The 27,054-nt window shown below is 41.9% G+C and overlaps 1 protein-coding gene across 10 annotated transcripts in view; it reads left to right on the forward strand.

The window, feature by feature from the left end:
• Positions 1-27,054, forward strand: part of EXOC4 (exocyst complex component 4) — an 867,110-nt gene that overhangs the window by 84,458 nt on the left and 755,598 nt on the right. For all 10 annotated transcript variants that reach the window (XM_002711996.6, XM_070071324.2, XM_089328633.1 and 7 more), the window contains exon 6: positions 23,697-23,940. In XM_002711996.6, coding sequence (XP_002712042.4) covers positions 23,697-23,940 — 244 coding nt within the window. The remainder of the gene's footprint in view (positions 1-23,696; positions 23,941-27,054) is intronic.

The raw sequence follows: 27,054 nt of genomic DNA on the forward strand, positions 1-27,054 counted from the left end.
GCTGGCGTAGCTGTTACATAATTCCAGATGGTGCCCAGCCTCTCTCAGCTAGTTACAGAACACCATTGGCAGGTGGTCGGAGAGAGAGAACCATGCCCCTGTTTCCCCTCTAGGTTGGTAGGTACACTGTCCCCCGCAGGGCTCCTAGCCCAACCCATCCCATGCCCTCCCCACGGCTTTATTGCCTGTTGCTTGGGCTGATGCATCTGGTCTCTGCTTACTCTCCGTAACTGGTGCTGAGTTTCTGGCCGCTGCGGTCCTGCACTGTGTCTGTGTTCATGCCGTGCGTCCACACCCTCCATGTAGGTCCACAGCATCCCTCTAACTTGCGTGATCTTTCCACTGCAGTTTTCTCCCTAACTCTCCTGAGGTTGCAGTCCCTCCACTGTTTTGCAACCATCTTTCCCTAGACTAGAGCAGTAAGCCTGCTCCATATTCCGCCATCTTGGAATTAGCTCAGTTAATGTATTTTTCCTTTTGGATATTTATAACATCATTCATGGGCCATACAAAATTAGCAGCTTAGTAATTAGCCCGCTGTGGATTTACTGAATTTTGAGTGCCACCTGCAGTGGCCGTGGCAGGTCCAGGCCACATGGTTTCCCCAGCCTTGGATGGCCCACAGGCTGGATGTTCCCCTCCTCTGCTAGAGGAAAAATCTGTTTTCTTGCCTTTTCCAGGTACTTGAGGTTACCACCCTGTTGGGCTCATGGCCGTCTTCCTCCAGCTTCGAATCCAGCAAATGGGGTCACATCCTTCTCACATTGCATATCCAGCCCACTCCCACTGTTCTGCTTCTTTAAGGACTCTTTTTTTTTTTTATTTAATAAATGTGAATTTATAAAGTGCAACTTTTGTATTGTTGTGGGCCCCCCGCTCCCGCGGCCCTCCCCCTCCCCCTCCCTCTCCCATCCCGCCCTTCATCGAGTTTCATTTTCAATTACCCTTTAAGGACTCTTAAGATGAGATAATTCACGTAGATAATTCAGGATAGGCCCTCCAGCTTGGGGTCCTTTCCATATAGGGTGTTACGCTCATACATTCTGGGGATTAGGACATGTGTATCTTTGGGGAGCCATTATTCTGCTTACTGCGCTCTCCAATGCCTATTTTTTGACTTGTTATCTTTAGGAGATGACGTGTAAAAAAATTTGACTTTCTTGCAATTATGCAGTAAAGTCTTTTTACGTCCTTGCAGTTCTCGCCTTTAGGACTAAATTAATCTGGATCACATTATTAAAGGGGATTGTGTAAGTGAGGAAGATGTAAATTATGTAGAGCATGGCATAAAATGTTCCTAAGTACATATACAAGTATGGGGTTGGCGAAGTGTAATAAAGAGCAGAAATTTTGTCTTAATCTTAATAATGAACAGTGAGTCCTAAGAGCCTATTTGTGAAGTGCTCTGCAAGTCCGACTGGAAACTAATAGTTGTTTCAGCAGGGAATTTTCCATAGGCTCTCATGCAGCAGGGAATTTAACATGTGCTCTTAAAGCGCTCCTCTCGTCTTGTGGAACAGTAGGACAGAGGGTGTAATCCATTAGATTTGACACTTTTATAGAGTAAGTTCCAGTCGGGAATCCCTGGGTGGAATGGATATCCCATTGGGGTGCCATAAATTAAGGTTGGAGGTGATTCCTGAGAACTTTCGGGTTGTTATTAATTAAATGAGAATTTTGATTGCCTGTGAATGAGCCATTTTTCAGATGTCTTATTTAGAGGCAGACTTGAGTGGCTACTTTGTGAGATTTTCCTCTCATAGCTCCTAAGTTACAGGTTGCAAAATGCCTGGTATCTTTTAACTGATGCAGTAGTCTTGTGGGGTAGGTGGGACAGGCACTGTTGTCATTACTGTTGAGTTGATTGTATTTATGACCATTATACATGTGGATGAGCAACTGTTTAAGGTTTCATAAATGTTGTATAGAATTATGTATATATGTGCATCATCTGATTAAAAAATAAAACGCTCATGTGTAATAGGCAAAGCCAAAGCACAGATTGACAGAAGCAGTTAACCCATTAATAGAAAAATGATTCGCATCCACTTCTTTGCATATTAATGAAGCAAATAAATGGCATAATAAAAACTGGACAAATCGTGGGCAGGCAATTCGCAGAAAAATCCATGTAATAGAGAGATTGTCGTTTGACAGAAGTTAAGTGTTTTTAATATATAAAGAACCTCCATAAATCAATAAAAAACTAATGGAATAATAGGCAAAAATATGAACAGTAAGTTTGTATAGGGGAAACCTATGCTAGTCAATATCTAAGAAACTGCTTATTCTCTAGAAAATCAGATTTCACTTTGAAAATCACTTTATAGATGTGAGAACTGAATCCAGAGAGGCTGAGTGAGTGGGCAGGTTCAACTAAAGTGGTAATTGTTGGAGCCTGGCTTCATGCTAGTATCAGTTTGAATTTGTAGGGGATGTATTTTGCAAACCTCTCTTTTATTATCCTCACCAGTCCTAGTATTTTGTCATGTACAGGGAAACTAATGTCTACTTTAGATGGAGTAATTCAACTGTAAGTTAGGTAGAAGGATGGACACAGTGTGGAGAAAAGCCAGTAATTGTAGTGGAATGTTGATTTAAGCCTTTGGATGCCCAGTGTGTCCTTTCATTTGGCACACTGCCTTTGGAACGCTTTGACTAAGCAGTTCCTCCCAGGGCACAAAGGCATTTCATTTGTGGCTTCTTTATTGATTTTATTCACGTTCCTGCTGGGAATGCTGGGAATATGACTACAAAGAAACTGGACTCCTTTTCTCTTTGGTACCAGCATAGGTTAAGCAATAAAACCTAACAAAAACACAGATTAAGTGATTTTTTTCTTTTGCTCCTGTTTGCTTGATGTGCATTTATTTTACAAAGTCTTGCTCTGAGATAACTGTTGATGTCAAGGAATTTGGGTCTGGGGAAGGTGTTGGCATAGTGGTTAAGACACTGCTTGGGACACCCACATCCCATATGGGAGTGCCTGGGCTCGAGTTCAGCTGCTCCACTTCTGACCCAGCTTCCTGTCCATGTGCACCCTGGGAGGCTGCACGTTGTGGCACAAATACTTGGGTCCCTGCCCCCCATAGTGGAGACCTGGGATATGTTCCCGGCCCCTGTCTTCAACCTGCTTCAACCCTGGCTTTTGCTGCATTTGGGGAGTGAATGAGTGGGTGGCAGATGTGTCAGTCAGCTTTTTGTTACTTTTACTAAAATACCTGAGAAGAACTTCTTGATAAGGAGAGGTTTGTTTGGATTTCTGTTTGCTGCTTTGCAGGTCAGGCTCAGGTGACCCTGCTACTCTGCTCTGGTGGAGGTTAGCGATGGCTGAGCACGAACATAGGACTAACCACATGATGAGCTAGGAAGCAGAGAAGTTAGGCAGCACCCCTCAAATAACCAACCTCTGTGCAAGAACTCTTCTGAGGGCCCCTCCAGCCACCATCATTAGATCAAGCCTCCACCCTTAATCCATCAACCACTGGCATAAGCCTTCAGAGCTGAAGCATCTCCATGAGTTTGGGAAGCCATGTTTGTTTCAGTCAGTCACAGGAGATCTCTCGGTCTCTTTCTCTGCACCTCTCAAATAAAATGAAGTTAAAGAAGTTTGAGGGGCCCGTGATGTGGCAGGTGGATGGTGAATGCTACAGTAGGTGAAGCTGCCATCTGAGATGCCAGCGTCCCATATTGGAGGGCCAGTGCAAGTGCTGGCTGCTCTGCTTCCAGTCCAGTTCCCTGCTAATGCACCTGCCAACGTAGAGGAAGATGGCCCAAGTTCCTGGGCCCCTGCCACCCACGTTGGAGACCCAGATGGTGTTCTGGACTCCTTGCCCAGCCCTGGCTATTGTGGCCATTTGAGAAGTTAATCAGGGGAATGGAAGAGCTCTCTCTCTGTCACTCTCCCTTTCAAACAGACAAATAAATTGGAAGATGATAAACAGATCTAAAAAAAAAAAAAGTTTGGGTGGAATATTTAAAGCATTGTCTCTACATGTGATAGGACTTATATATGCTATCATCAGAGGTGATGAACTTAACCTGTGTAGTGTAATAAAGCTCTGATAATTGGAAACAATATGACACCTTTTGAATTACTGCTGTCCTTGGGTCAAGGACTCCTCCGGCATTTTAAGTCAGCTGTTCCTAAAACGGTCACCTTGCCTTTGTGCTTTCTACATACCTGTGTTGACTTCTATGATTGATCAGAAGCACTGTTGACAAATCTACACAAAGGAGGCAAAATAGAAGAATAGAATTAATAGGCCAAGTATTTCTAAATATAAAGATGAAGCAGAGCCAGAGTTTAATTATTTAAAGCACTTATTATAGAATATGACTATTACATTGTTCTTATTTTGAAGGTGAATATTTCTAGCACCCTAAGTACTAATGTACTTCTCATTAGATTAATACCTCTTGATATTTTTCCATAGTTGCTTCAGATGCCTCTTTTGTTAATTCAACATAGTTAAAACTCCTTTTGAATATATGAATCTGGCCTCAATTCCTGTCTTGTCTTTTACCCTAAAGGTAATTACTGTATTGAAACTGCTCTGTATCGTCTTGCTTTCTTTGCTTTCTTGGCTTTTATACAGCTTTAGGAGGTTTCCTAACCACTATGTCAAACACCTGCTTTAGATTTTATTTTATCAGTATTTTCCTTTGTAATTTGTATTTACCTGCTTTAAGAAATCTTTTTCTACTTCACTTTCAAAAAAAGTTTGCGTTGTCTTAATACTTTACAGGCTTATTTCAAAACATGGCTCTTAGGCTGTTTGGAATTTAAATTTTTGCTTAATCAGGAACTGAGTTTTGTTTTCTTACGCATAAGCAGTTATTCTAGTAGTTACTAATAATCCATCTTTTCCTCACTGACTTCTGAAAAATTTAAGTAGACTTTTTATTTTAGAATAGTTTTTTTTTTTTTTAAAGATTTATTTATTTGAAAGTCATAGTTTGAGAAGGGGAGAGAGAGAGATCTTTCATCCTTTGTTCATCCCCTAAGTGGCTGCAATAGCCAGGCTGAAGCCAGGAGCCAGGAACTTCCTCTGGGTCTCCCACTTGGTTGCAGGGGCCCAAGCATTTGAACCATCTTCTGCTGCTTTCCCAGGCACCATTAGCAGGGAGCTGGATTGGAGGAGAACAGCCAGGACTTGAATGGGTACCTATATGGGATACTAGCACTACTGATGGTGGCTTAACCTGCTGTGCCACAGCACTGACCCCTTAGAATAGTTTTCAAGTGATGGAAAAGTTGCAAAGAAAATACAAACAGCCCCACTGACTTTTAGTGCCCCTTCTCTCATGCGTCCATAATATATGGATTTTTGTAGTCTTTGGTTCCGATGAACTATTATCTCTCCCCGCTCTGATGCTGTACTCTTTTAATATCTGTAGCTTTATTGTTTGTTGTGATACCTGGCGAGGAATGTGTTCCCATCTTGCTCAGCTTCAAAATTTTCTAGGCTGTTATTGTCCATTTGCTCTTCCATATACATTTTAGAATCAGGATGTCAAGTTCCATTAATAACCTCGTTATTAATGTGGTGTAGTGTGTTAAGCTGCCGCCTGCGATGCCAGCATCCCATATCAGAGCATAGTTCCAGTCCCAGCTGCTCTGCTTCCAATCCAGTTCTCTGGTAATGTGACTGGGAAAGCAGCACAAGATGGCCCAAGTGCTTTGGCCCCTGCCACCCATATGGGACACCCAGATGGAATTTCAGCCTCCTAGCTTCACCCTGGCCCAGCCCCAGGCAGTTACGGCCAATTGGGAAGTGAATCAGCAGATGGAAGATATCTCTCAGTCAGTCTGTCTGCCTTTCAAGTAAATAAAATCTTAAAAATCTTTGAGTTTGAAAACTCATTTAATTTATACAATTAAAAAAATTTCTATACTTTGAGTCTTCTCATTTGTGAACTTGAGATAACCTCTCTCACTTCATTGTTTAGATCCATAAGTACATTGCTCATCTTTTAAAAAATGTTTAGTTAGAATTGTTAACCCATGAAAAATAGTTTATGACACAGAGAAAAACATGTTTATTAACTTGGTACTGTATGTATGCACAGTTCCGTTTGTGTCCTACAAGGCTCATTGTAGGTGGTAGAAATCCCAAAGGACTCAGTTCTCTTTTTTTTTCTCTCCCAGTCCATTCAATCTGATTGTTTATTTGAAATATGTTTGATTCACTTGTTACTGCTTTCATTTCATGTGTGTTCCCCTACCTCCATGTTGACTTTATTTATTCACTGTGGAGGACATATGAAACATGACGTTCTAAATATCAGAAGTATACAGGAAGTACTTGGGACAAGTGTTACTTCTTCAGCCCCCCTCTTTGATCCTAATCCCAGTCATCTTTCTGTTCAGTTTCTGCTCATCCCCTATAAGTAAGCAGGCTTAGGAGTTTTTGTTCTATCCTGCCTGTATTTTCTTTTGGGCAAGCAAGCCAGATATATATAACTATAATTTCATACATTGTTTCTGTCTTCCAAGAAGGGTAGAATTCTGTAGATTCTTTCTTATATCTTGCTCTTTTCTCTTTACAATATATCCTGGAGAAATCGCTCCATATTAGTTCATGGACATTTTGTTCGTTTTTTGTTTTATCATCTGTGTGATGTTCTCTTGAGTCTGTTGGCCACAAGCTGAACACTGAGTATTTATGTTTTCAGTATTTTTCGCCAGTGTAAGCAATGATGCAGAGCGTAACAGGCATATGTATTTTCATATTGCTGATGCTGTGTCATTAGAGTAAACTTCTCCAAGAGGGATAGCTCAATCAAAAGGTAAGCAAAGCCCATATGTAGATTTTCTTAATGGCTTACACTTTTTTTTTTTTTTTATGTAAGAAGCTCATAAAATTTACCGCCTTAACCTTTTCTAAGCATCAAGCTCAGTGGTGTCAAATGCATTCCCACTTTTGTGCAGCCGGTCTCTAGAACTTTTTGTCTTGCACATTGAAGCTGCACGCATTCAACAACAACCCTGATTTTCCTCCTCTGCTTGTCCCTGTCAGCCACTGTTCTATTTTCTGTTACTACGAATTTGACTGCTTTAGATACTTGATGTGGGTGGAATTCGACAGTATTGAGTTTCTTTTCTGACCAAGCCATTTCCCTTGCTGTAATGTTTTGGAGGTCCATCCAAGTTGTAGAATGTTTAAACATTTCCTTCTTTCAGTGCTGACTGTGACTCTGTTGTCTGGGTACCACATCTTGTTTATGCATTCATCTGTCAGTGGCCACATAGTTGTTGTCACTCACTTCTCGGGTATTCTGAATAATTCTGTCATGGACCTGGATGTGCAAAGAATTCTTCTGAGGTTTTGTTTTTGATTCTTTCAATTGTATACCCAAAAGTAGAATTGCTGGGTCATTTGATAATTCTATTTTAATTTTTTTTGGGGGGGGGGATGCCATGTTGTTTTTTTCCATTTCCCCTCACATTCTTGACAATATTTGTCATTTTCTGTTTGTTTCTCTGATACTAACCATTTGATTGTATGTGAGGTTACATTTAATTATATTTTTATTTAAAATAAGATGAGTATATTAAGTGTGATAGCTAATTTTTTTTAAGATTTTATTTGAAAAAGAGTTACAGAGAGAGGTAGAGACACACATACACAAAGGTCTTGCATATGCTGGTTCACTTCCCAGATGGCCACAGTGCAATAGCTGAGCTGATCTGAGGCCAGGAGCCAAGAGCTTCTTCTGGGTCTCCCACGTGGGTACAGGCACCCAAGCACCTGGGCCATCCTCTCCTGCTTTCCTAGGTCATTAGCAGGGAGCCAGATTGGAAATGGAGCAATAGGGACTCCAACTGGCGCCCATATAGGATGCTGGCACCGCAGGCCAGGGCTTTAAGCCACTGCGCCAGAGTGTCGGTCCCTGGATTGTGGTTTTGATTTATGTTTCCCTAATGAGTGGTCATGTGTTGAGCATTTCTTCATGTTCTTGTTTGCTATTTGTATACTACCTTTGGAGAAATGTCTATTCAAGTCTTTTGCCTATTTTAAAGTGTTTTTTTTTTTTTTTTAAATTGTGGTTAGAGGTCCTTTATATATTCTGGATACTATGTTTTAGATACATGATTTTCAAATATTTACTCCCATTTCATTGATAACTTTTTTACTCTGTACCCATTGATGCACAGAAGTTTTATTTTTTTTTTATCTTTTATTTAATGAATATAAATTTCCAAAGTATGACTCATGTGTTACAATGGCTTCCCCCCCCATACCGTCCCTCCCACCCACAACCCTTCCCTTTCCCACTCCCTCTCCCCTTCCATTCACATCAAGATTCATTTTCGATTATCTTAATATACAGAAGATCAGCTTAGTATACCTTAAGTAAGTATTTCAACAGTTTGCTCCCACACAGAAACATAAAGTGAAAAATAATAGATGATTTTTTTTTTAAATGATGATGAAATCAGATCAGACCTATTGTCATGTTTAATCCCAGTGACTGTCAATGGACAACTTAATACATTATCCCTCATAGTATTTTTTTTTGTCTGTTCTACTTAATATGACTGGTTTAATTCTGTAATTATCACACAGAAGTTTTAAATTTTGATGTAGGGCTGGCGCCGTGGCTCACTAGGCTAATCCTCCGCTTGTGGCGCCAGCACCCCGTGTTCTCGTCCCGGTCGGGGCGCCGGATGCTGTCCTGGTTGCCCCTCTTCCAGGCCAGTTCTCTGCTGTGGCCTGGGAGTGCAGTGGAGGATGGCCCAGGTCCTTGGGCCCTGCACCCACATGGGAGACCAGGATAAGCACCTGGCTCCTGGCTTCAGATCAGCGCGGTGTGCTGGCCACAGCGCAGCGGCCGTTGCTGGGTGAACCAATGGAGGAAAAGGAAGACCTTTCTCTCTGTCTCTCTCTCTCACTGTCCACTCTGCCTGTCCAAAAAATATATATAAAAAATTTCTATGTAGTCCAAGTTGTCTATTTTTTTACTGTTGGTGCGTGTGCCTCTGGTGTCATATTTGGGAAACCCTCACCAAATTCACTGTAGAGATTTCTTCCTATGTTTACTTCTAAGGATTTTATTACATTTAGTTCTCTGATTGGCTTTGAGTCACCTTTTGAAATGTAGTGTAAGTAAAGGTCCTCGTGTACACTTGCCTATAGTTGTATTAGGTCTTGCCAGGTTCCTCTAGGACAGCAGGACCAGTTGGCACCCACGCTGCTGACTTGGGAGAGCACTTGTTCCCCAGAACCTTGCCAACAGAATGTGCTGTCATTCTTCTTAATTTTTGTCAGTCTGGTAGCTTAAAAATAGTAACACCTTATTATTTAATTCAAATTACTTGATTTTGAGTGAGTTTGAATAATTTCTCATATCTGTTCCTTTTTTTTGTGAAAATCATCTTTTTCTACTTTACTGTTTCATCTTTAAAGTTGTTAACATGCTGTGTTAATCGATTTCCTGATATTGAACCAATTTTGTGTACCTGGAATAAATCCCTCTTGATCATGGTTATGTTACAGTCTTCGTGTGGTAGTAAATTCCATTTGCTAATATTTTATTTAGGACTTCTGAGTTGATGTTAATGACTGATTTCATAGGAGTTATATTGCGTAGTCTAAACCTTACCTGCCTTTGGTTTCAGTGTGATAGTTTGATTCATGAACAAAACTGGTACTTTTCTTCACTTTGAGTGTTCTGGAACTATACGTAGCATAGGGCTACCTGGTTTTAGAAGTTTGGGAATTTCCTGGGAAATCATTTGAGTCTGGTAATACATTTCTGCTTTTTCCTCCTCCCATAAAATTCTCTATTTCTTCTATAAAAATTGTTCTTTCAAAACATTGCATCTCTAGTGCAATCTACTTCAAAATCCATATTTCCCTAAAAAATTATCACTTCATGTAGATTTTCAGTTTTATTTTACATATGCCGACAAAGTATTTTTGTATGATTTTAAAATTTTTGTCTTTTTTGTCATTTCTTTCTAATGTTCATGTTATCTCTCCTTCTCTTCATTAAAGCAATTTGCAGCATGTCCATTTTTTTTAAAGATTTTATTTATTTGAAAGAGTTATGCAGAGAGAGGAAAGGCAGAAAGAGAGAGAGAGGTCTTTCATCCGATGGTTCACTCTCCAATTGACCACAATTGCCAGAGCTGTGCTGATCTGAAGCCAGGAGCCAGCAGCCTCCTCCAGGTCTACCACATGGGTGCAGGGGCCCAAGGACTTGGGTCATCATCTACTGCTTTCCCAGGCCCTAGCAGAGAGCTGGATGGGAAGTGGAGCAGCCGGGTCTTGAACCGGTGCCCATATGGGATGCCAGCGCTTCAGGCCAGAGTGTTAACTTCATCACAGCGCCAACCCCCATTTTGTTTTTAGTCAAGAAATATCCAGGGTTTGATTTATAGTTCTATTTTCTTATCCTCTAGCTCATTAATTTCTGCTTTATCTTTATTATTTTTTTCTTTGTAATTTCTTTGGACTTATTTGTTAATCTTTGGGAGTTGTTTTTTTTTTTTTTGAGATAATTTAAATCATGTATTTCATCCTTTTTTACTGGTAGGGATAAGAGTTTTTCTCTTATCACTGCTTTCATTGTATCCCATATACACTAATACATAGTTTTCATTATCACTTACTTGTTGTATTTCCTTTTCATCTCAATTATTATTTTTTTTTAATTCAAGGGGCACTCCCACAGGGTAAGACAGTACCTTAATGATGCCTGCACTGCTAGGCCAAATGCTTTGCCCTCACCACCCCCTCTCTCCTATATTCTTAATAGAATAATTTTAAATTTAAAAATGATCAGCTTTTTGTATTTGTTTTTTTCTTAATGTCTTCTGGCTGTTCCTCATTTTAATTGGACTGGTTGTAATATTTCTGCATTATGGAATGTGCTGTATTTTCTGCTACTTCATATAGGATTGATTTTGTGACAAGCCTATGGGTACCTAAGAAGAAGAAGAAGGTGAATTCTCTGCTAAGTGTAGCGTTTGACATGCACCTGTAAGACTGACTACTCAGGTTGTTGAGGTCTCTGTCTCCTTCATTTTTGACTTCAGGCTTTCTATTAGCACTGTGTTTTTCTCTGTATCTCTTTACATCTCTTGTAGTTTTTCTACAGGTAGTTAGTGTCCTACTTGGTTTATATGTAGAAGCGTTACAAGTTTGTGAAGTAATTCTTACGGTTCTTAAAATATGCCCTTCTGTGTTATGACAGTGCTTTTCTGACTGGCTTGACTTTGTTCATTCTATCTTTCTAAAGTCTTTTTTTTTTTTTTCAATGTAGATAGCATATACTTAGTTGGACTTTGCTTTATGACCCAGATCCAAAATCCTTTTCTGTCAATAGTGAGTTGAATCCATTGTTGATATGACTGATAGATTTTATCTCAATTCTGACCTAATATTTAAGATATTACATTTGCTAGCTTTCTGTTTCTCTCACATAGGTTTTGTTTTTTGCTCTTTTTTTTTTTTTTAAATAAGATTTATTTACTTATTTGATAGAGTTACACAGAGAGAGAAGGAGAGGCAGAGAGAGAGAGAGGTCGTCCATCCGCTGGTTCACTCCCCAGTTGGCTGCAAAGGCTGGAGCTGCGGTGATCCGAAGCCAGGAGCCAGGAGCTTCTTCGGGGTCTCCCACACAGGTGCAGGGGCCCAAGGACTTGGGCCATCTTCTGCTTCCCAGTCCATAGCCAGAGAGCTGGATTGGAAGAGGAGTAGCCAGGTCTCAAACCATCTGTCACCCACTATGCCATAGCGCTGGCCCCTTCTTTGCTCTTTAAGTTCGACAAAAATTTTAGTTTCGTATGAAATAAAAAATAGTATCTTTAACTCACCTCTCTCTAGGTTTCTGGCTGGGATCCCCTGTAACAAAAGATAAATAAGAAAAAAGTGTAACAGATTGAAGTTTTGCGTGACGTAGGTGCTTCTAGAAATGAAGAACTCGAGGCACGGGATGGAGATCACCACCTATACCTTGCTTAGAAAGGCTCAGATATTCAAAACTAACTTTGGGAGGTCTTGGTACATAGAGTCATTGGAATGGGTGTAGATTGCTTGGTTTAGACTTTTACTCGCTGAGTTTAAAAGAAAAGCCCTTTTTTGTCTCCTTCATTAGATGTTTTACACATGAAAAGTATAATCAGTTTGATTTCTTTGTCCTTAATGTCATCATTTTGCTTATAGGCCTTGAAGATCGTTTCAGTCTTAGAAATTTCAGTTTTATGTGGGAGATCTTTTGGGGTTCATTATTTTGTGTTAATTTTCTCAGGCATCCAATGAGTTCTTTTCATTTTGTACATTAAATTAAAAAAATTTCCTGGCTTTTTTTTTTTTTTTTGGTTTATATATTTTCAAAATTTTCTGTGTTTATTTGAAAGGCAGAGCGGCGGACAGTGGGGGAGGTACCTTCATTCTTTGTCTCTGCTCCCCACTCGCCCCCAACAGCCAGGTCTAGGCCAGGCTGAAGTCTGGAGCCTGAAATCCATCACAGTCTCAACTGTGGGGGACAGAGACTCAAGTGCCTGAGCCATCGTCTGCTGCCCGCCAGCCGCGTCAGCAGGAAGCTGCATCAGAAGTGGAGGAGCTGGGACTCCCAGGCGCTCCGACACGGAACGTGGATGTTCCAACTGGCAGCAAACCCGCTGCGCCACAAGGCTCGCCCCTTTTTTACTATTGTAACTTATTTATTATTATTTTTTTTGTTTCTAACTCCAATACATTGTTGTTTCTTTGCTTGTCTTCCATTTACACTGCTTTATCTTTGATCTTGCTTCTTTCCGTATCTTTGTTATCTCTGTATTTTCTGTTTTGGTTTCATTGATTTCCTCAATACTTTTTTTTAAGATTTATTTGAGAGAGCGAGTGAGTGAGTGCTACCATCTGCTGATTCATTCCCCAGTTGCTCTCAGTGACCAACTCTGGATCAGGATGAAGCCAAGAGCTTTCATCTGGGTCTCCCACATGGCTGCAGGAGCCCAAGCACTTGGGCCATCTGCTGCTGCTGCTGTTCCCAGGCCATTGGCAGGGAGCTGGATCAGAAGTGGAGCAGCAGACACCAACCAGCACCTATACTGGATGCTGGCATTGGAGGTGGCGGCTTCATCCACTGTGCCAGAACCCCAACCCCTCCTCGATACTTCTTAGAAAAAATTCAGTTGATTCTGTTCTCTCTTGGACATTTTAGTTTATTTTTTATATGTGAGATAATACTGGTTTTTAAAATTTCTTTTCTGGTTTTAGTCTTTTTTCACATATTCCTGTCTTTGTCCATGTCTGATCTTAATTTTTCCAGTTCTGGCTCATGGCAGTTTTTCTCATCCCGATTCTTCATTGAGTGTGGCAGTTCCAGTTGGAATATTGCCTTCTTGTTTTCTGGTGTTTCAGCATTATTTAGTTGGAGAGGGCCTACCTCCATTGACACCTGTCAGATTTTCTGACTTTTTCGTAATACCTCAACGTGAATCTGCTGTTCATATTTTTCTGTTCTTTTTATGGCTTGGGTGCTTTATAGGATTTTTAGCTCATTGGCTCCCTCTTCTGACAGTATAGCAAAGTCCAGACACTTTTGTGGATTTTTGTTTTGTTTTGTTTTGTTTTGTTGGTGGAGGAAGGTTATGCATTCTCTTTGGCTCTCTTGTCCTGGAGCTCCCAATTTTTTCCTTTTTTTTTTTTTTTGCTGTTTTTTTCTGATAGCCAAAGGGTTTCTCTTCCTTCTTTTCTTTCTGTCTTACTTGTCCCCTAGAAGTTCTGTGTTTGAAAACCTCTTCCTTTAGCTTGTCTCTACTTTTAAGTCCTGTCCCTATAGTCAACGTGCTCTGATCTGCTCAGATACCTTTTTTTTTCTTTGCTATCTTGAAGCTTAGGATGGGCATTTTCTTTTTTATAAAGGTTTTAGATCGACCTTAAGTTCTCTCTCATTCTGTTCATCATAGATTTTCATACTTTATCTCACAACAAAGCTTTGTGACTTAGCAGTTGTGGGGTAGGAACAAGAGAGCTTGGGTGGTTCCCCCCCATTATTATTATGCCTGTTGTTTTGGATTTTGGGCATTTTTTTGTTTTCATGTTACCCCAGGGACACAGTTTTTATGTAGTTCTGTTTATTTTATTTTAATTTTATTTTATTTTTGTCTTATATTGTTTTGGGGAAATACTGAGAGCTGGAACCCAAGTAGCCACTGTTGTTAACCTGCATGTTCCCAAGGCTGGAAGTTTAAAAAAGTACATTTTTGGGGGATGGTGCCATGGTGTAGTAGGTTCAGCATCAGCCTGTGGCATCAGCACCCCATAAGGGCACCAGTTGGAGTCCCCATTGCTCCACTTCCAATCCAGCTCCCTGCTAATGGCCTCAGGAAGCAGTAGAGGATGGCCCACGTGAGTACTTGGACCCCTGCACTGATGCGAGAGATATGGAAGAAGGTCCTGGCTGCTGGCTTCGGATTAGCCTAGCTTCAGCCTTTGTGGCCATTTGGGGAGTGAACCAGTGAATGGAAGATCTTTCTGCATCTCCCTCTCTCTGCCTGTAAATGTGCCTCTCAAATAAATAAATCTTAAAAACACACACTTTTTTGGACTATTTTTTTGTTTTGACTTTTGATGTCTTATTATCTGATTTAATCTGCACAACTCTCTGAAATAAGTAAGTCCATGAAGATTGTGGCTCAGCAGGATTAAATGCCTTCCGGGAGATCCCGCACCCAGAAAGTGGCAGGGATGCTAATCATGCGTACAACTGCCTGATTCCAAGTGCTGCCAGACTCCCGTCTTCTATCACATCCTGCTGTTTCCTTGAATATTTGAACTTAACCAAAAAAGTGCATCAGGCAAGGACTGTACCCTAATAGGTGATTATCAGCATAACTACCAGTTTGCCCATGGAGTCCTTGCTCCCCCGGTTACCCTGTATCCCTGTTGTAGTTTTAGTAGCCTCTGCTCCATTGGCTGCTGCTCCTTGACCGTCAAGGTACGTAGATGAGTTGTGCACATCAAATGCTGTGCCTTGGGAAATGCCTCCACAGATGCTTGTGTTAGTCGTACACGGTACCTGCCTGTGAAAGCAAACCTGCGGTCATCTTCATCTTCCTCTTGGCCCACTTTCACTTAGGAAAAGACCATCATTGCGCTTTCTGAACCCATGCAGGGTGGGGAAATGAAACTGCCCCCATGCTGCCGCCTGGGGCACAGGCTGATGCTGCCGCCCGGCCTGCTCCCTGCTTTGTGAACATGGTAACCTCTCAGAGCAGCTGGCAGCAGCTTTTGGCCGCCTCTTTCTGGAGTGGGGTGTTGGATTGTCTGTGGTTTTCTTTAAAGTAATTTAATCTGCACCTTAGGGGTGCTTAGTTAACATTTTTGAAGTACCTTAATCAGGAATCTACACTCCAGGGGTAGTTAGTTAACATTTGAAAGACCCTAATCAAGATTCTGTACTCCAGAGGCAAGCCAGTGCCTCTGATACTGTGCTCAGTCTGCACCAGTGGGTGCATTAATTAGAATATAAAAGATAGAAAAAGTAATTTTTCACTGGTGGAAGGAATGATATTTAAGATAAGGAGTTGGCCCGGTGCTTTCACAGAGGCATGAGCCAAGGATGAAGGTTGGGTGAGGTCAAGTGAGGAAGCCTTCCAGCCCATTTCTGACCCTGATTTTGTCCTATGTGTAGGGTTTTGTGGGCTGACCTGGTCTTTGGGGTACTTGACATCTCTATCATGCCACAGGGTCACAGCCCAGCAGGCCCTGCCTACTCCCCACCCAGGGTCATTGAACCCCTGCCCTGGCCCCTGTTTTCATTTCTTGTCCATGGAGTTGTCAGTCCTAATTTTGAACCAGACTGTCTCTTCCTAATTTCTCCATTTATGTTTTCTGCATAATTAAGTGTCAAGCAGATTGGCTATCTCAAGAGTGTGAATTTATAGTGCCATTTTGATCAGAAGTACCTATGTTACTTATAAGCGGTAACTTTCTTGGTTTGTTCAACTTGAGAATATCGTCAGTATTCGCAGGCCAGGTTCCCAGCTGTGGGACAGCATTGTAAATAAGCAATTTGATACTTTAGTGGTCTAATCAGGCTTGGTAATTTTTTTGAAGGTTCCTTTTTATATTGAGTTTTGTTCAATATTGGAAGATAGCCTACGTGTCACATAAGGGAAATGTTCTTGAATATAACATGTAATTTGAGTTATATAGTTGAAGTCAAATATATTAACTTTGTATAATTAACTTTGTATAATTCATGTGACATGCAGAATGGAATGATATATACTTCAGAGTTTGTACAGTAAATGCTACTATTGTCTCACACCTTAAAAAGTATGTGATAAATAAAATGATGTGGCTTCTTCGATAGAAAGTTTAGGTGTGTTACCAAGGCCCTTATCTTCTACAGTTTGGTGACAAGTGTTACAGCCTTGGCATATGTTACTGATCTCTGCTTAACCAAACACATCACGTAAAGAAAGCAGTCATACATGGGTATCCAAATTGCTGTCTGCACTCATTGGAAGTCAAAGTTTTGAAAATAAAATACTTAGCTGGTTAAATGGATATTTTACCTTGTTTATCAGTTATTTTCTAAGTGGACTCTCTATAGTCTAGATGTACACCTAAAAGTTGCTATGAGCCTTGTAACCAGAGATGTAGATGATGACTGTATTTGATAGAACCATGAATCGTAGAGTTTGAAGGGACCTTAGTTATCATGGAGTTAAATCCTTTCCTGAGGCCCAGAGAGCCTTAGTTAAACTCTCAGGATTACAAGCGTAGTCTCCAGCACAGACCCACAGTTGCAGCTTCTGTCTACTTGTGTGTGTGTGCCTATGTAGGAGCATCCATATCTGTATGTACCGAAAGGTAGTGTGCAGGTGTGTGCACACATGTGTGCGTGAGAGCTGCTGTGTAAGAGGCATTTCAGGCCCATAGGAGTTTAGTGAAAATAATTGGTTGAAGGGCATCAGAGTCTTTAATATTTAGCACTATCTTGTCTGTCAGTGAGCATCTTGAAAACCAGCTTTGAGAAATCTTCATGTGGGAAGATCTAAAGAGGGAAAAAAAAAAATCCTAAGAGAATTAGGGAAGGAAGGAAGGATTTCTGATGTTAAAAGTGGTAAAGTCCACACACTGAGTGCATATTGCAACAGTGCAGGTTCTAGAGAATGATCTGGGGCTCAGTAGTAAGGAATTTGTACCTTGGGTTCTAATTGTGGTGTGAGGCTTTACCGATCTTCGGTTAAATTATTTTTGTGCAGGTTTTTCCCACACAGCACCAATAAATCTTTCTCGTCTCACAGGGGTTTTGGGATTATTAGACTAGTCATGGTTAATTCTATTATCCTTCTAAATTATCTTTTAATTTTCGGCTGATGTAAGTGAAATAAATAAAATAAATGAATTAATATTGGATTTGTTCAATGTTTATGCTCTAGGAGATTTCAGGATACAAACAGAAAGATAAAATTCTAAACAAATGCCATTTGGGGATGTGACATTTTTATTCAAATCTTTTTTTTTTATTGGGTTTTCCATCAGGTTAGTGAGCATATGCGCAGATGCATGCCCTGGCATTTGGGGATTTACCAATGATTTAAACTGCATTTGCCCATTGCCAGTCACCCTGTGACAGGTGGCTGCAAACTTCAGGTGTCCCTCTCTGTATTTCCTGCTTGGGACTCCCATTTGCGCTCTTGTGAAGAGCCTTTGTCTCATCTGAATTTCGATTATTTTTTTGCTGCCTGAAGCTTTGCTTTTGTTCTTGCTCCATTTCCCTCTCTATCGTGCAGGATTTGGAATACTCTTCGGTTCCGGAGAGCTTCCCCACCTTGGTGAGGGGCTGGTTCTGGGGGATGGAGCACTTCTGTGGCCACAGGGGTCTAGCTTCCCCATGCAATGTCTATTCTTGAAATGTCGCTTTTGGAAATATTTAAAGGCTTCTTTTTGATTTGCCTTCAGAATTGTGATTTCATCTTGAGAAGCTTAAGGCTTCTTGGTTCCACTTCCAGTTTTACTAATATTAAAAAAGGGTTGTGAGTTGTTATTTCATTGTAGTTTTTCAATTTCTATTTTTAGTTTATTTTCATTGTGTTTGAAAGGCACTGGGGGTGTCCAGGAAGGAGGGAAAGGAGGAATTTTTCCTATACTGGCTTACCCCCAAATGCCCACAGCAACTGGAGCCAAGAGCCTGAACTCCATCCTGGTGACCCATGTGGTGGCAGGGACTCAGAACCAGTGCCATCGCCTGTTGCCTCCCTGAGTGTGCACCCACAGAAGCAGGAGCAGCTGGGGCTGGAAGCAGGCACTCTGAGAGGGGATGCAGCCATCCCAAAGATGTCTCACCTGCTCTGTCAAACACCAGCTCCTCATTGTAGTTTTGATTGGCATCTCACTAATGATTTCTGGTGTTAAGCATCTATTTAGCACCTAGAGATAATTTCGCTTCTTCTCCAGTTTGATGACTTTTCTTTTTCTTGCCGAATTGCTCTGGCTGGTACTTGCAGTATCACATCAGACACCAAGTGCCGAAAGTAGGCATCCTTGCCTTGTTCTCGAATTCAGAGGCAGTGTTTTCCATCTTTCAACACTGCCTGTGACATTCACTGTGGGCATTGATACATGGCTTTTGCTATGTTAGTTTTGTTTCTTTTCTTAGTTGATTTGTTGAGTGTGTGTGTGTGTGTGTGTGTGTTTTTTTTTTTAAATCCTAAAAGGGCATTGAATTTTGGTGTATTCTGCTGAGTGGCTTTCATGTGTTGAATCATCCTTGCATCCCAGGTGTTAGTGTATAATCTTTTAAGTGTACTGTTGAATTTCACTTGTTATTTTGTTGAGAATATTTTTTCTTGTTTTTAAAGACTTATTTATTTGAAAGGTATGTGTATATATATATAGAGAGAAAGAGAGCATACTAGTGCATGCACAAGCAAGCCTTTGGATCTGTGTAGTTGGATCACCATTTTTTAAAAGATTTATTTTTTTGAAAGGTAGAGCTATGGGGGTGGGGAGTAAGAATTTTCATTCCCCAGTTTACTTCTCCAATGGTCACAACTGTGGAGCTGGACCAGTCTGAAGCCAGGAGCTTCCTCCACATCTCCTGCGTGGGTGCAGGAGCCTTCACTGCCTTCCCAGGTGCACCAGCAGGTAGCTGGATCACAAGTGGAGCAGCTGGACTCGAACCAGCACCCACATGGGATGCTAGTGCTGCAGGCGGTAGCTTAACCTGCTACACGGCATTGGCAGCCCCACAGGTTTTTTGTTTGTTTAACTGTGATCTGTCTTTTGATTAGAGTTAAATCCATTTATATTTAAAGTGATTATTGATGAGGAAGGACTTTTGTGATTTTGTAATTTGTTCTCTGTATGCTGTATAGCTTTTTGTCCCTTATATTTTATATTACCATCTTATTTTTATTTTTTTGCGATGAGACATTTAAATTCTTTTACATCTTGTATACATTTTAGAACTATTTATTTTCTTTTTGGCACCATGAGGATTATAGTTAAGGTCCTAAAGTTTTCAAAGTTTCACAGTTTTTACCTTGAGTTTATGCCATCTTAACTTCAGTGTCATACAAGAACTGTACTCCTTTAGTAGCTCTGTTGTTTTCACGTCCAGTTCTTGATGTAATAGAATCAAATTTTTATGTATTTATGTGCCCCCAAATCATAAATAGTAATTACTTTAGGTACATTCAGTTATATAGAGCAAAATGTAGATCTACAACCAAAGTTCCTTTTTTCTTTTTAAAAAAGATTTATTTATTTATTTGAAAGGTGAAGTTGCCGAGAGAGGCAGGCAGAGACAGAGACACCTTCCATCTGCTTGTTCTCTCCCCAGGTGGCTGAAACAGCCAGAGCTGGACAAGGCCACAGCCAGGAGCCAGGAGCTTAATTGGGATCTCCCATGTGGGTGCACTTGGGCCATCTTCTTCCGCTTTCCCAGGCACATTAGCAGGGAGCTGGATCAGAAGTGGGGTGCCGGTGCTGCAGGCAGTGGTTTAACCTGCTGCACCACGGTATTGGCCCCTGCAACCAAAGTTTCAACAGTACTAGCTTTCAGATTAATAATTGTGTTTTTAAGATGTTTTATTCGCTTAGATTGTGGAAAACAAAAAGGACAGTTATTTATATAAGGTAAACACACTTCATGTATTTCATATATACAGATTTAAGAGCGCTGTGACACTTCTCACCCCACTCTCCCTTCTTTCTTTTTTAATTTTTATAATGACTTACTCTGTTTATTTTATAGTCATAAGATAAATTAAGTAAAGAATTCAACAAATAGTAAGAAGAAAAAACAAAACACACTGTTGCTCAACAGTAGAGATGAGGGCCATAAATAATCACCGAATCTCAGAATGTCAGTTTCACTCTTGTACATTACGTTTTTTGTATACTATTAGTTACCACAGATCAGGGTAAACATATGGTATGTGCCTTTTTGGGACTGTCTTATTTTACTAAGTATGATGGTTTCTTGTTGCTTCCATTTTGTTGCAAAAGACAGGATTTAATTTTTTTTCCAGCTGAGTGATATTCCATAGGGTATATATACCATATTTTCTTTATCCAGACATAGATTGATGGGCATTTGGGTTGATTCCTTATCTTAGCTATTGTGAATTGAGCTGCAGTAAGCATAGGGGTATGGATAATTCTTTCACATGCTGATTTCTTTCCAGTTGGGTAAATTCCCAGGAGTGGGATGGCTGGGTCATATGGTAGATCTATTTTGAGATCTCTGAGGAATCTCCATACTGTCTTCCACATAGCTGTACTAGTTTGCATTTCCACCAGCACTGGATTAGGGTACCTTTTTCCCCACATCCAAAACCAACCTTTCAAATGCCCAGGTATTTACCCTTGTTGAGATCTTTACTTCATCAGACCACTTTCTATTAATTTCTTGAAGGGCAAGTCTAGTGGAGACAACTTCTTCAGCTTTTGTTTGTCTGGGACTGGCTTAATTTCTCCCTCACTTTTGAAGAAAAATTTTGCTGGATATAGGATTCCAGCCTACTTTTTTTTTTTCCTTTTAAAGAGACAGAGAAACAAAGGGACAAAGAGAGAAAGAGAAAAACAGACAGAAAGCTCACATCTGCTAGTTCAGCTCTCCAAATCCAGGAGGAGTCTGGGGTGGGATCCAGAAGCAGGAAACTCAACCCAGGCCTGCCTCCGAAAGTGTGCATTAGCTGGGGGCTGCAGTCAAGAGCTGGAGCCCACTGGAGCCGAACACCCACTGGGCGAGGCTAAACGCCCACTCCTCAGGATAGGATTCTTGGTTGACAGTTTTTCTTTTAGCCCTTTGGATTATTGCTGTGCCTTCTGGTGAGATTCCTGTGGGTAATCCTGTTCAGAGTCTTTGGATGTGATGGGTTGCTTTTCTCTTGCAGCTCTCAAGATTCTTTGTCTTCTGAAAGTTTAATTATAGATATTCTCTCTGCCCCTTCTCTCTCTCTCCTCTTCTTGAACTCCAGCTGTGCATATGTTGGTTCATGGCTCATAGTCCTGGAGGTGTTTTTTAGTTCCAGAATTTCTTTTTGGTTCTGTCTTTACTGATTGGTGTTTGATGCTCTTTTGTTCAGACATCATTCTCTTGACTTTCTCCACATTCTCTTTTGGTTCTTGGAACATCTTTAAGACCATTATTATTATTTTTTTAAAGATTTATTTGAAAGGCAGAGTTCTAGAGAGGCAGAGAGAGAGAGAGAGAGAGATCTTCCATCTGCTGCTTCAATCTCTGAATGGCTGCAATGGCCGGAGCTGGGCTGATCTGAAGCCAGGAGCTTCTTCTGGGTCTCCCACATGGGGACAGAGGCCAGGGCACTTGGGCCATCTTTTGCTGCTTTCCCAAGCCATAGCAGAGAGCTGGATGGGGGCAGCTGGGACTGAAACTGGTACCCATATGGGATGCCTGTACTGCAAGTGGTGGCTGTACCCACTATGCCGCAGCACCAGCCCCCAAAGACCATTATTTTAAAGTCTTTGTTGAGTGGACCTGCCAAGAAGTCTTTCTCAGGAACAGTTTCTGTTGATTTAAATTTTTTTTTTTTTGAATAGGCCACATTTTCCTGTTTCTTGGTTTATCTTACAAGTTTTTGTTGAAATCTGGGCTCTTGAATCTAATGAGGTAGTGGCCCTGGAAATTAGATTCTCTTCAGTTCCCAAATTTGTTCTTTCTTTCTTTGGATTGTTGCCATTGGTTTTTTGTTGTCATTGTTGTGGACTGCTTCACTCATAAGGATCAGCCTGGTTGTGAGCTTAAGGTCTTCTCAGTCATTTCTGTGTGGGCGGCACCTTTCCCTGGGCATGTACGGTTGCTTTCTAATTTTTCCCACACACATAGTGGTTTTGATCATCCTGGTCTTTAGCGTCTGGCTCTCAAAAGGGAAGAGAGAGAGAAAACTGGATGGGATGGACGCCCTGAGAGCCTCTGCAGAGGGGGAGGGGGTAGCTTTGGATGGATTTAGAGACCTGGCAGTGGCTGCCCCCCTTTTGGTCTGCACCTCTGTGGTCCCACAGTCAGAGCACAAATATTTGGAGGGCCTGGGTCGTTTTGCCCACCCCGACTCTGGCCAGCGGGGTGCAGGCCACTTCGGGAGCTGATGCACAGCTGCCTGCCAGCAGGCAGCTCCTGCCCGTTACTGTCCAAGCCTTCCCCTGGAAGGTGAAGGCCTCCGGGCACCTCCAGAGTCCAGCACACAGCGAAGTGCCGCTCAGTGACAGGGATGCTTTGTGGGAAATGCCGTGGTGATTTCCACCCCGTGCGAGCACCATGTGGTGCACGTGACACAAGCACACAGATGGCTGCACATCGTGCGTTTGTGTGGCAGGAGGTTTGTAAGCTGTGGCGTGCGTGTCAGTCATGATGTTCCTGAGTTCCCATTCAGAGTCTGTGTCTGGATGTGTTAGTTGAAGGGAAAAGCCCCTGGCTTGCAGTAGACACAGGTCTCAGAGCACCTGCTCCTCCCTCTCCCCAGCTGCAGCAAGGGTCAGAACCACCAGGTTAGGCTGCTGCTTCTACCTCCAAACCAAATGGTTGGGGTGAAAGCTGTAATCTAAAGAGCTACAGAGGGTTTGACCTGTGACATCACATAAAAGACTTCCGTGGATTCTTAGCTAAGATCTGCCTCCAAAAATAATGGTGCTATACCAGACCTGTTTTGGAAAGAAATAAGAGTTTGTTCTTTTGTGTTTATGAACTGTCTCTTCATTGCTCTTTTCCTTCATTTCTCCTTTTTTGTCTCCCTTGTGCACTTTGTTTTTCCTTTATTTTTCTTAATCTCTTTTTCCATCTGTTATAATTTTCCTCTTTCCCCCTTATATGGGTATTTACAATATGCTTTCCTCCAGCAGCCTCTGACTTATAGCTGATACATAGGAACTTGGGGCTGGGATCTGGCACTTTAGAATTCTCCTGCAACACCATATATGGCACTTTATAATCAATCAGTCCTTGCAAATCAGAAACCCACGGACTCATGGCAGAAGTAGTCCAAGTAGACTTGGACCTCCTATTACTATGCTGGGCATCATTTGAGGAATATACATAGAATTTTGTGACTTTTGGGTGGTAACCATGCAAGCTATTTCGATTGAAAAATCTTCTCTGATTTCTTTTAACGGAGTAATCAAACTGATGATCCCACTAACTAGACTGCTCTGTCTTTGAATTTTCTATGGTGGGACCTGTCTTACTAATCTTCTGATTTGCAGCGAGGGAGATAAGCCTGCAGGACATTAAGGAGGATTCGGACCTGGATCCCGAGGAGAACAGCACCCTCTTCATGGGCATCCTTATCAAGGGGCTGGCCAAGCTGAAGAAGATCCCAGAGACGGTCACGGCCATCCAGGAGCGCTTGGAGCAGGAGCTCAAGCAGATTGTGAAGCGATCTACCACGCAGGTGGCAGACAGCGGCTATCAGAGGGCAGAGAACCTCGCTGTGGACAACCAGCCGCGGTAGGTGGGGGTGGGCCTGTGTTCCTGATCTCTCATTTTGTGAGTTTTCTAGCATGAGCCCCATGCAAACTAAGGTTGATTAAAAACAACTTGGATAGGCAGACTGCCCTTGTTTGGTTTTTGACACTGAGAAATTGTAGTGCGTGTTGTCTGTATTCAAATACATTGAAAGAAATATTCAGGCCTATCTAGAAAGAAAATTGTTTGTATTCAAGTACATAATTGAATGAAACAAAGAAAGAACATGGCAGTACTGACTATGTACTGGGCACTAAGCAATGTGAAAGGCAATTTGTGTACTATTATCTCATTTAGTTCTTACTACAACTCTGTGAGCTAGTTTTTTGTGTCCAGATTTTATAGTTAGGAAAACAGGGGCTCAGAGATGAAGTACATACTTAGCTCAGGCTCACAGAAAAAGTAGCTGGTCTTGGGGCTGCATACAAGTTAACTGGATTCCAAACTCCATGTTTGGGGGTGGGCCTTTTGCCCGCCTCTCATTTTAGATTACCTGGGTTTGTGTCCCAGCTCTACCCACTGACTCTGCTTCTTGTTACTGTAGACCCCGGGAGGTGTTGGTGATGGCTCAAGTAATTGGGTGTCTGCCACTCACATGGGAGATCTAGACTGAGTTCCTGCCTCCTAGGTTGAGGCCCAATGCAACCCTGGCTAGTACAGGCATTTGGGGGAATGAACCAACAATGGGAAGTCTGTCTGCCTGTCTGTCTTTCAAAAAAAATTAATTTATTAATTAAGTCCATTGTCTTTCCTCTATCTTGTGCTTTCTTCTTTAATTTGTGGTGAGATTTGCCAACAGGTAAATCTGTCTCAGGAACTCTTGTTTTAAAAGAACAAACAGGATTTAGGTGTTGTAATTCTTGTTTCCCAAGGGAAATACAGAAATTGTCTCCGTAGTCTGTACACAGTTTGCCAGATGAGATTTTAGGGCCCAGGAGACTGATGTTGTCTGGCAGTGTTTAGAATTGGGGCTTTTCTAGAAAATCAGAGGTGCTCTGTGAAGGGGTCTGTGCTCCCCGCTCCCCCTGCTTTGCCTGCCAAACTGCCACATACACCGGACATGAACCAAGGCAGGAATTTGGCATGAGGGAAGAAGGCCAGTGGAAGGATCGCTTCCTACGGGGCAGAGGACAAAGCAGTGCCTGCGCGTCCTCCAGCTGCTGAGCTGCTGAGCTGCTGTCTCCTGGGAGCAGACAGGCGGAGTGTCGGAGGGATCCAGGTCTGGTTGCTATGCTGTTAAAGAAATTCTACTCTTGGTACTTAAAATTTTTAAATATTTTGGAAAAAAAAATCTAGGGAGGAAATTGTAATAGCTCACTTGGTACAGTCTTCTCCAGGTTGACTTTAGACTCTTTGCCAAAGTTCAAATATTTCGTTGACATTTGCCTGTGTTCTTTTGTATATCTAAATAAGGTTGATTTTTGAAAGTCTTCAGTAATCAATTCAGTTGTAGATTCCATTCTAAGTTAATGCACTTGGCGAACACAGGGGTCTTCTAGGCTTCTGACACAATGTTTCAGAGCAAATGTTTGATGCCAGTGGGTTTTGGAGAGCAGATCCAGCTTTGGGAAACTTCGAGTCCCAGTTTTATGATCTGAAGAAAATAATATCTGTCTTCAGGATTGCTTGCTTGCTTTGATGATTTATTTCGAAACATTTGCATTTATTTATTTCCATTTTATTTGAAAGGCAGAGAGACACAGATCTTCAGTCTGCTGGTTTACTCCTCAAAAATCTGCAAGAGCCAGGGTTGGGCCAGGTCGAAGCCACAGTGTGGAACTGCATCCAGGTCTCCCTCTGGGCGGCGGGGACCCAAGCACTGCAGCCGTCACCTGCTGCCTCCCAGAGCGTGCAGTGCTAGAAACTGAATCAGAAGCCGGGGAGCTGGGACTGGATCCGTGCTCTCCAGGACAGGATGCGCTCAGCCCAAGGGGCAGTGTAACCACGTCCACGTATTATTGCTGGTCCCTGCCTCCACACTATGTTCTCTGGTCACTCAGGTCACGGTCCAGAGAAGCTGGAGGATGGTTTCTAAACTGAACTTGGCCTTTCTTCCTTCTTTGCCTCGTGCTTGGATTTTTGTGAAGACCTTTTGACTTGTTACTAACGAATACTCTCAACCTCTGCTTTGATATTTGCCCTGTTGCTCTCAGTCCCCCAGTGGACACACTGGACTTTCATAGGGAAATAAAATGACTGTAGTATGTACTGAAAATGAAAGGAAAGGGCCTGGGTCAATACCTTCTTTGTAGATCTCACTGTAGTACCCTTAAAAGCACAGTGTCTCTCATAGGATTTTGACCGCTTCCTCTGCTGCTGCCCAGGTTCTTTCTGGAATACATGAGTGGAGTTTACAGCACTAGGAGTAGACCTTCAGCCCACTGCCCCAGGAAATACTCAATGTCTCTCAAGGAGGAATCAGTCAGCAGCAGCAGGTTTTTTCTCTACAAATTGTATTTTTTTTTTTTGTCAGTATTTTAAAAGGCTTTTCAGTCAGGAAGCATTGGACGTATGAAATGGACAAGCTATCTTGGTTTTATGTCTGTAACATGATCTCATTTTATAAAGCGTGCAATCCTGAATTTGGGTCCCCAAATCCTTTATTTTGAGGAAAAATAGGACAGAGCGAATATCTGGGGCAATCCACTTTGTTAGAAGATCGAAGATTGACCTTTGGGCTGGGATTCCGAAAGACTGATAATTCCAAGCCCACCGCAGTGGTAATTTGTGCTAGCACATGCTTTAAAACTCTTCAGCTGTTAATGCTCTTGAAGAAGTTATTCAAAAGTCATTGGCATTGTTGCTTTTAGATGACTGGAATTTTAGAAAGGATATCGTCGGGAGAGGAGGCAAGATGGCGGAATAGGAAGGGAGCACACTGATAGTCCGGGGAGAGACAGTTTAATAAAAGTGGAGATACTGCAGGTTCAAGGAAGAGTAGGGGAGGAAACAGCAGAAGAAACTCTTCCGGAATGCGTGATTCACAGTGGACCTGCGTGGAGAGCGTGGGAGCCCACAGTTCGGGACACCAGCGGCAGACTCAACACACCAGCGCTGGAACGCGAGGTGAGCCGAACCTCAATAGCCCGAGACACC

The sequence above is a fragment of the Oryctolagus cuniculus genome, chromosome 3 (assembly GCF_051225735.1).
Source record: "Oryctolagus cuniculus isolate XC-2025 breed Fujian yellow rabbit chromosome 3, ASM5122573v1, whole genome shotgun sequence".
In the NCBI taxonomy this organism is placed as follows: Eukaryota; Metazoa; Chordata; class Mammalia; order Lagomorpha; family Leporidae; genus Oryctolagus; species Oryctolagus cuniculus.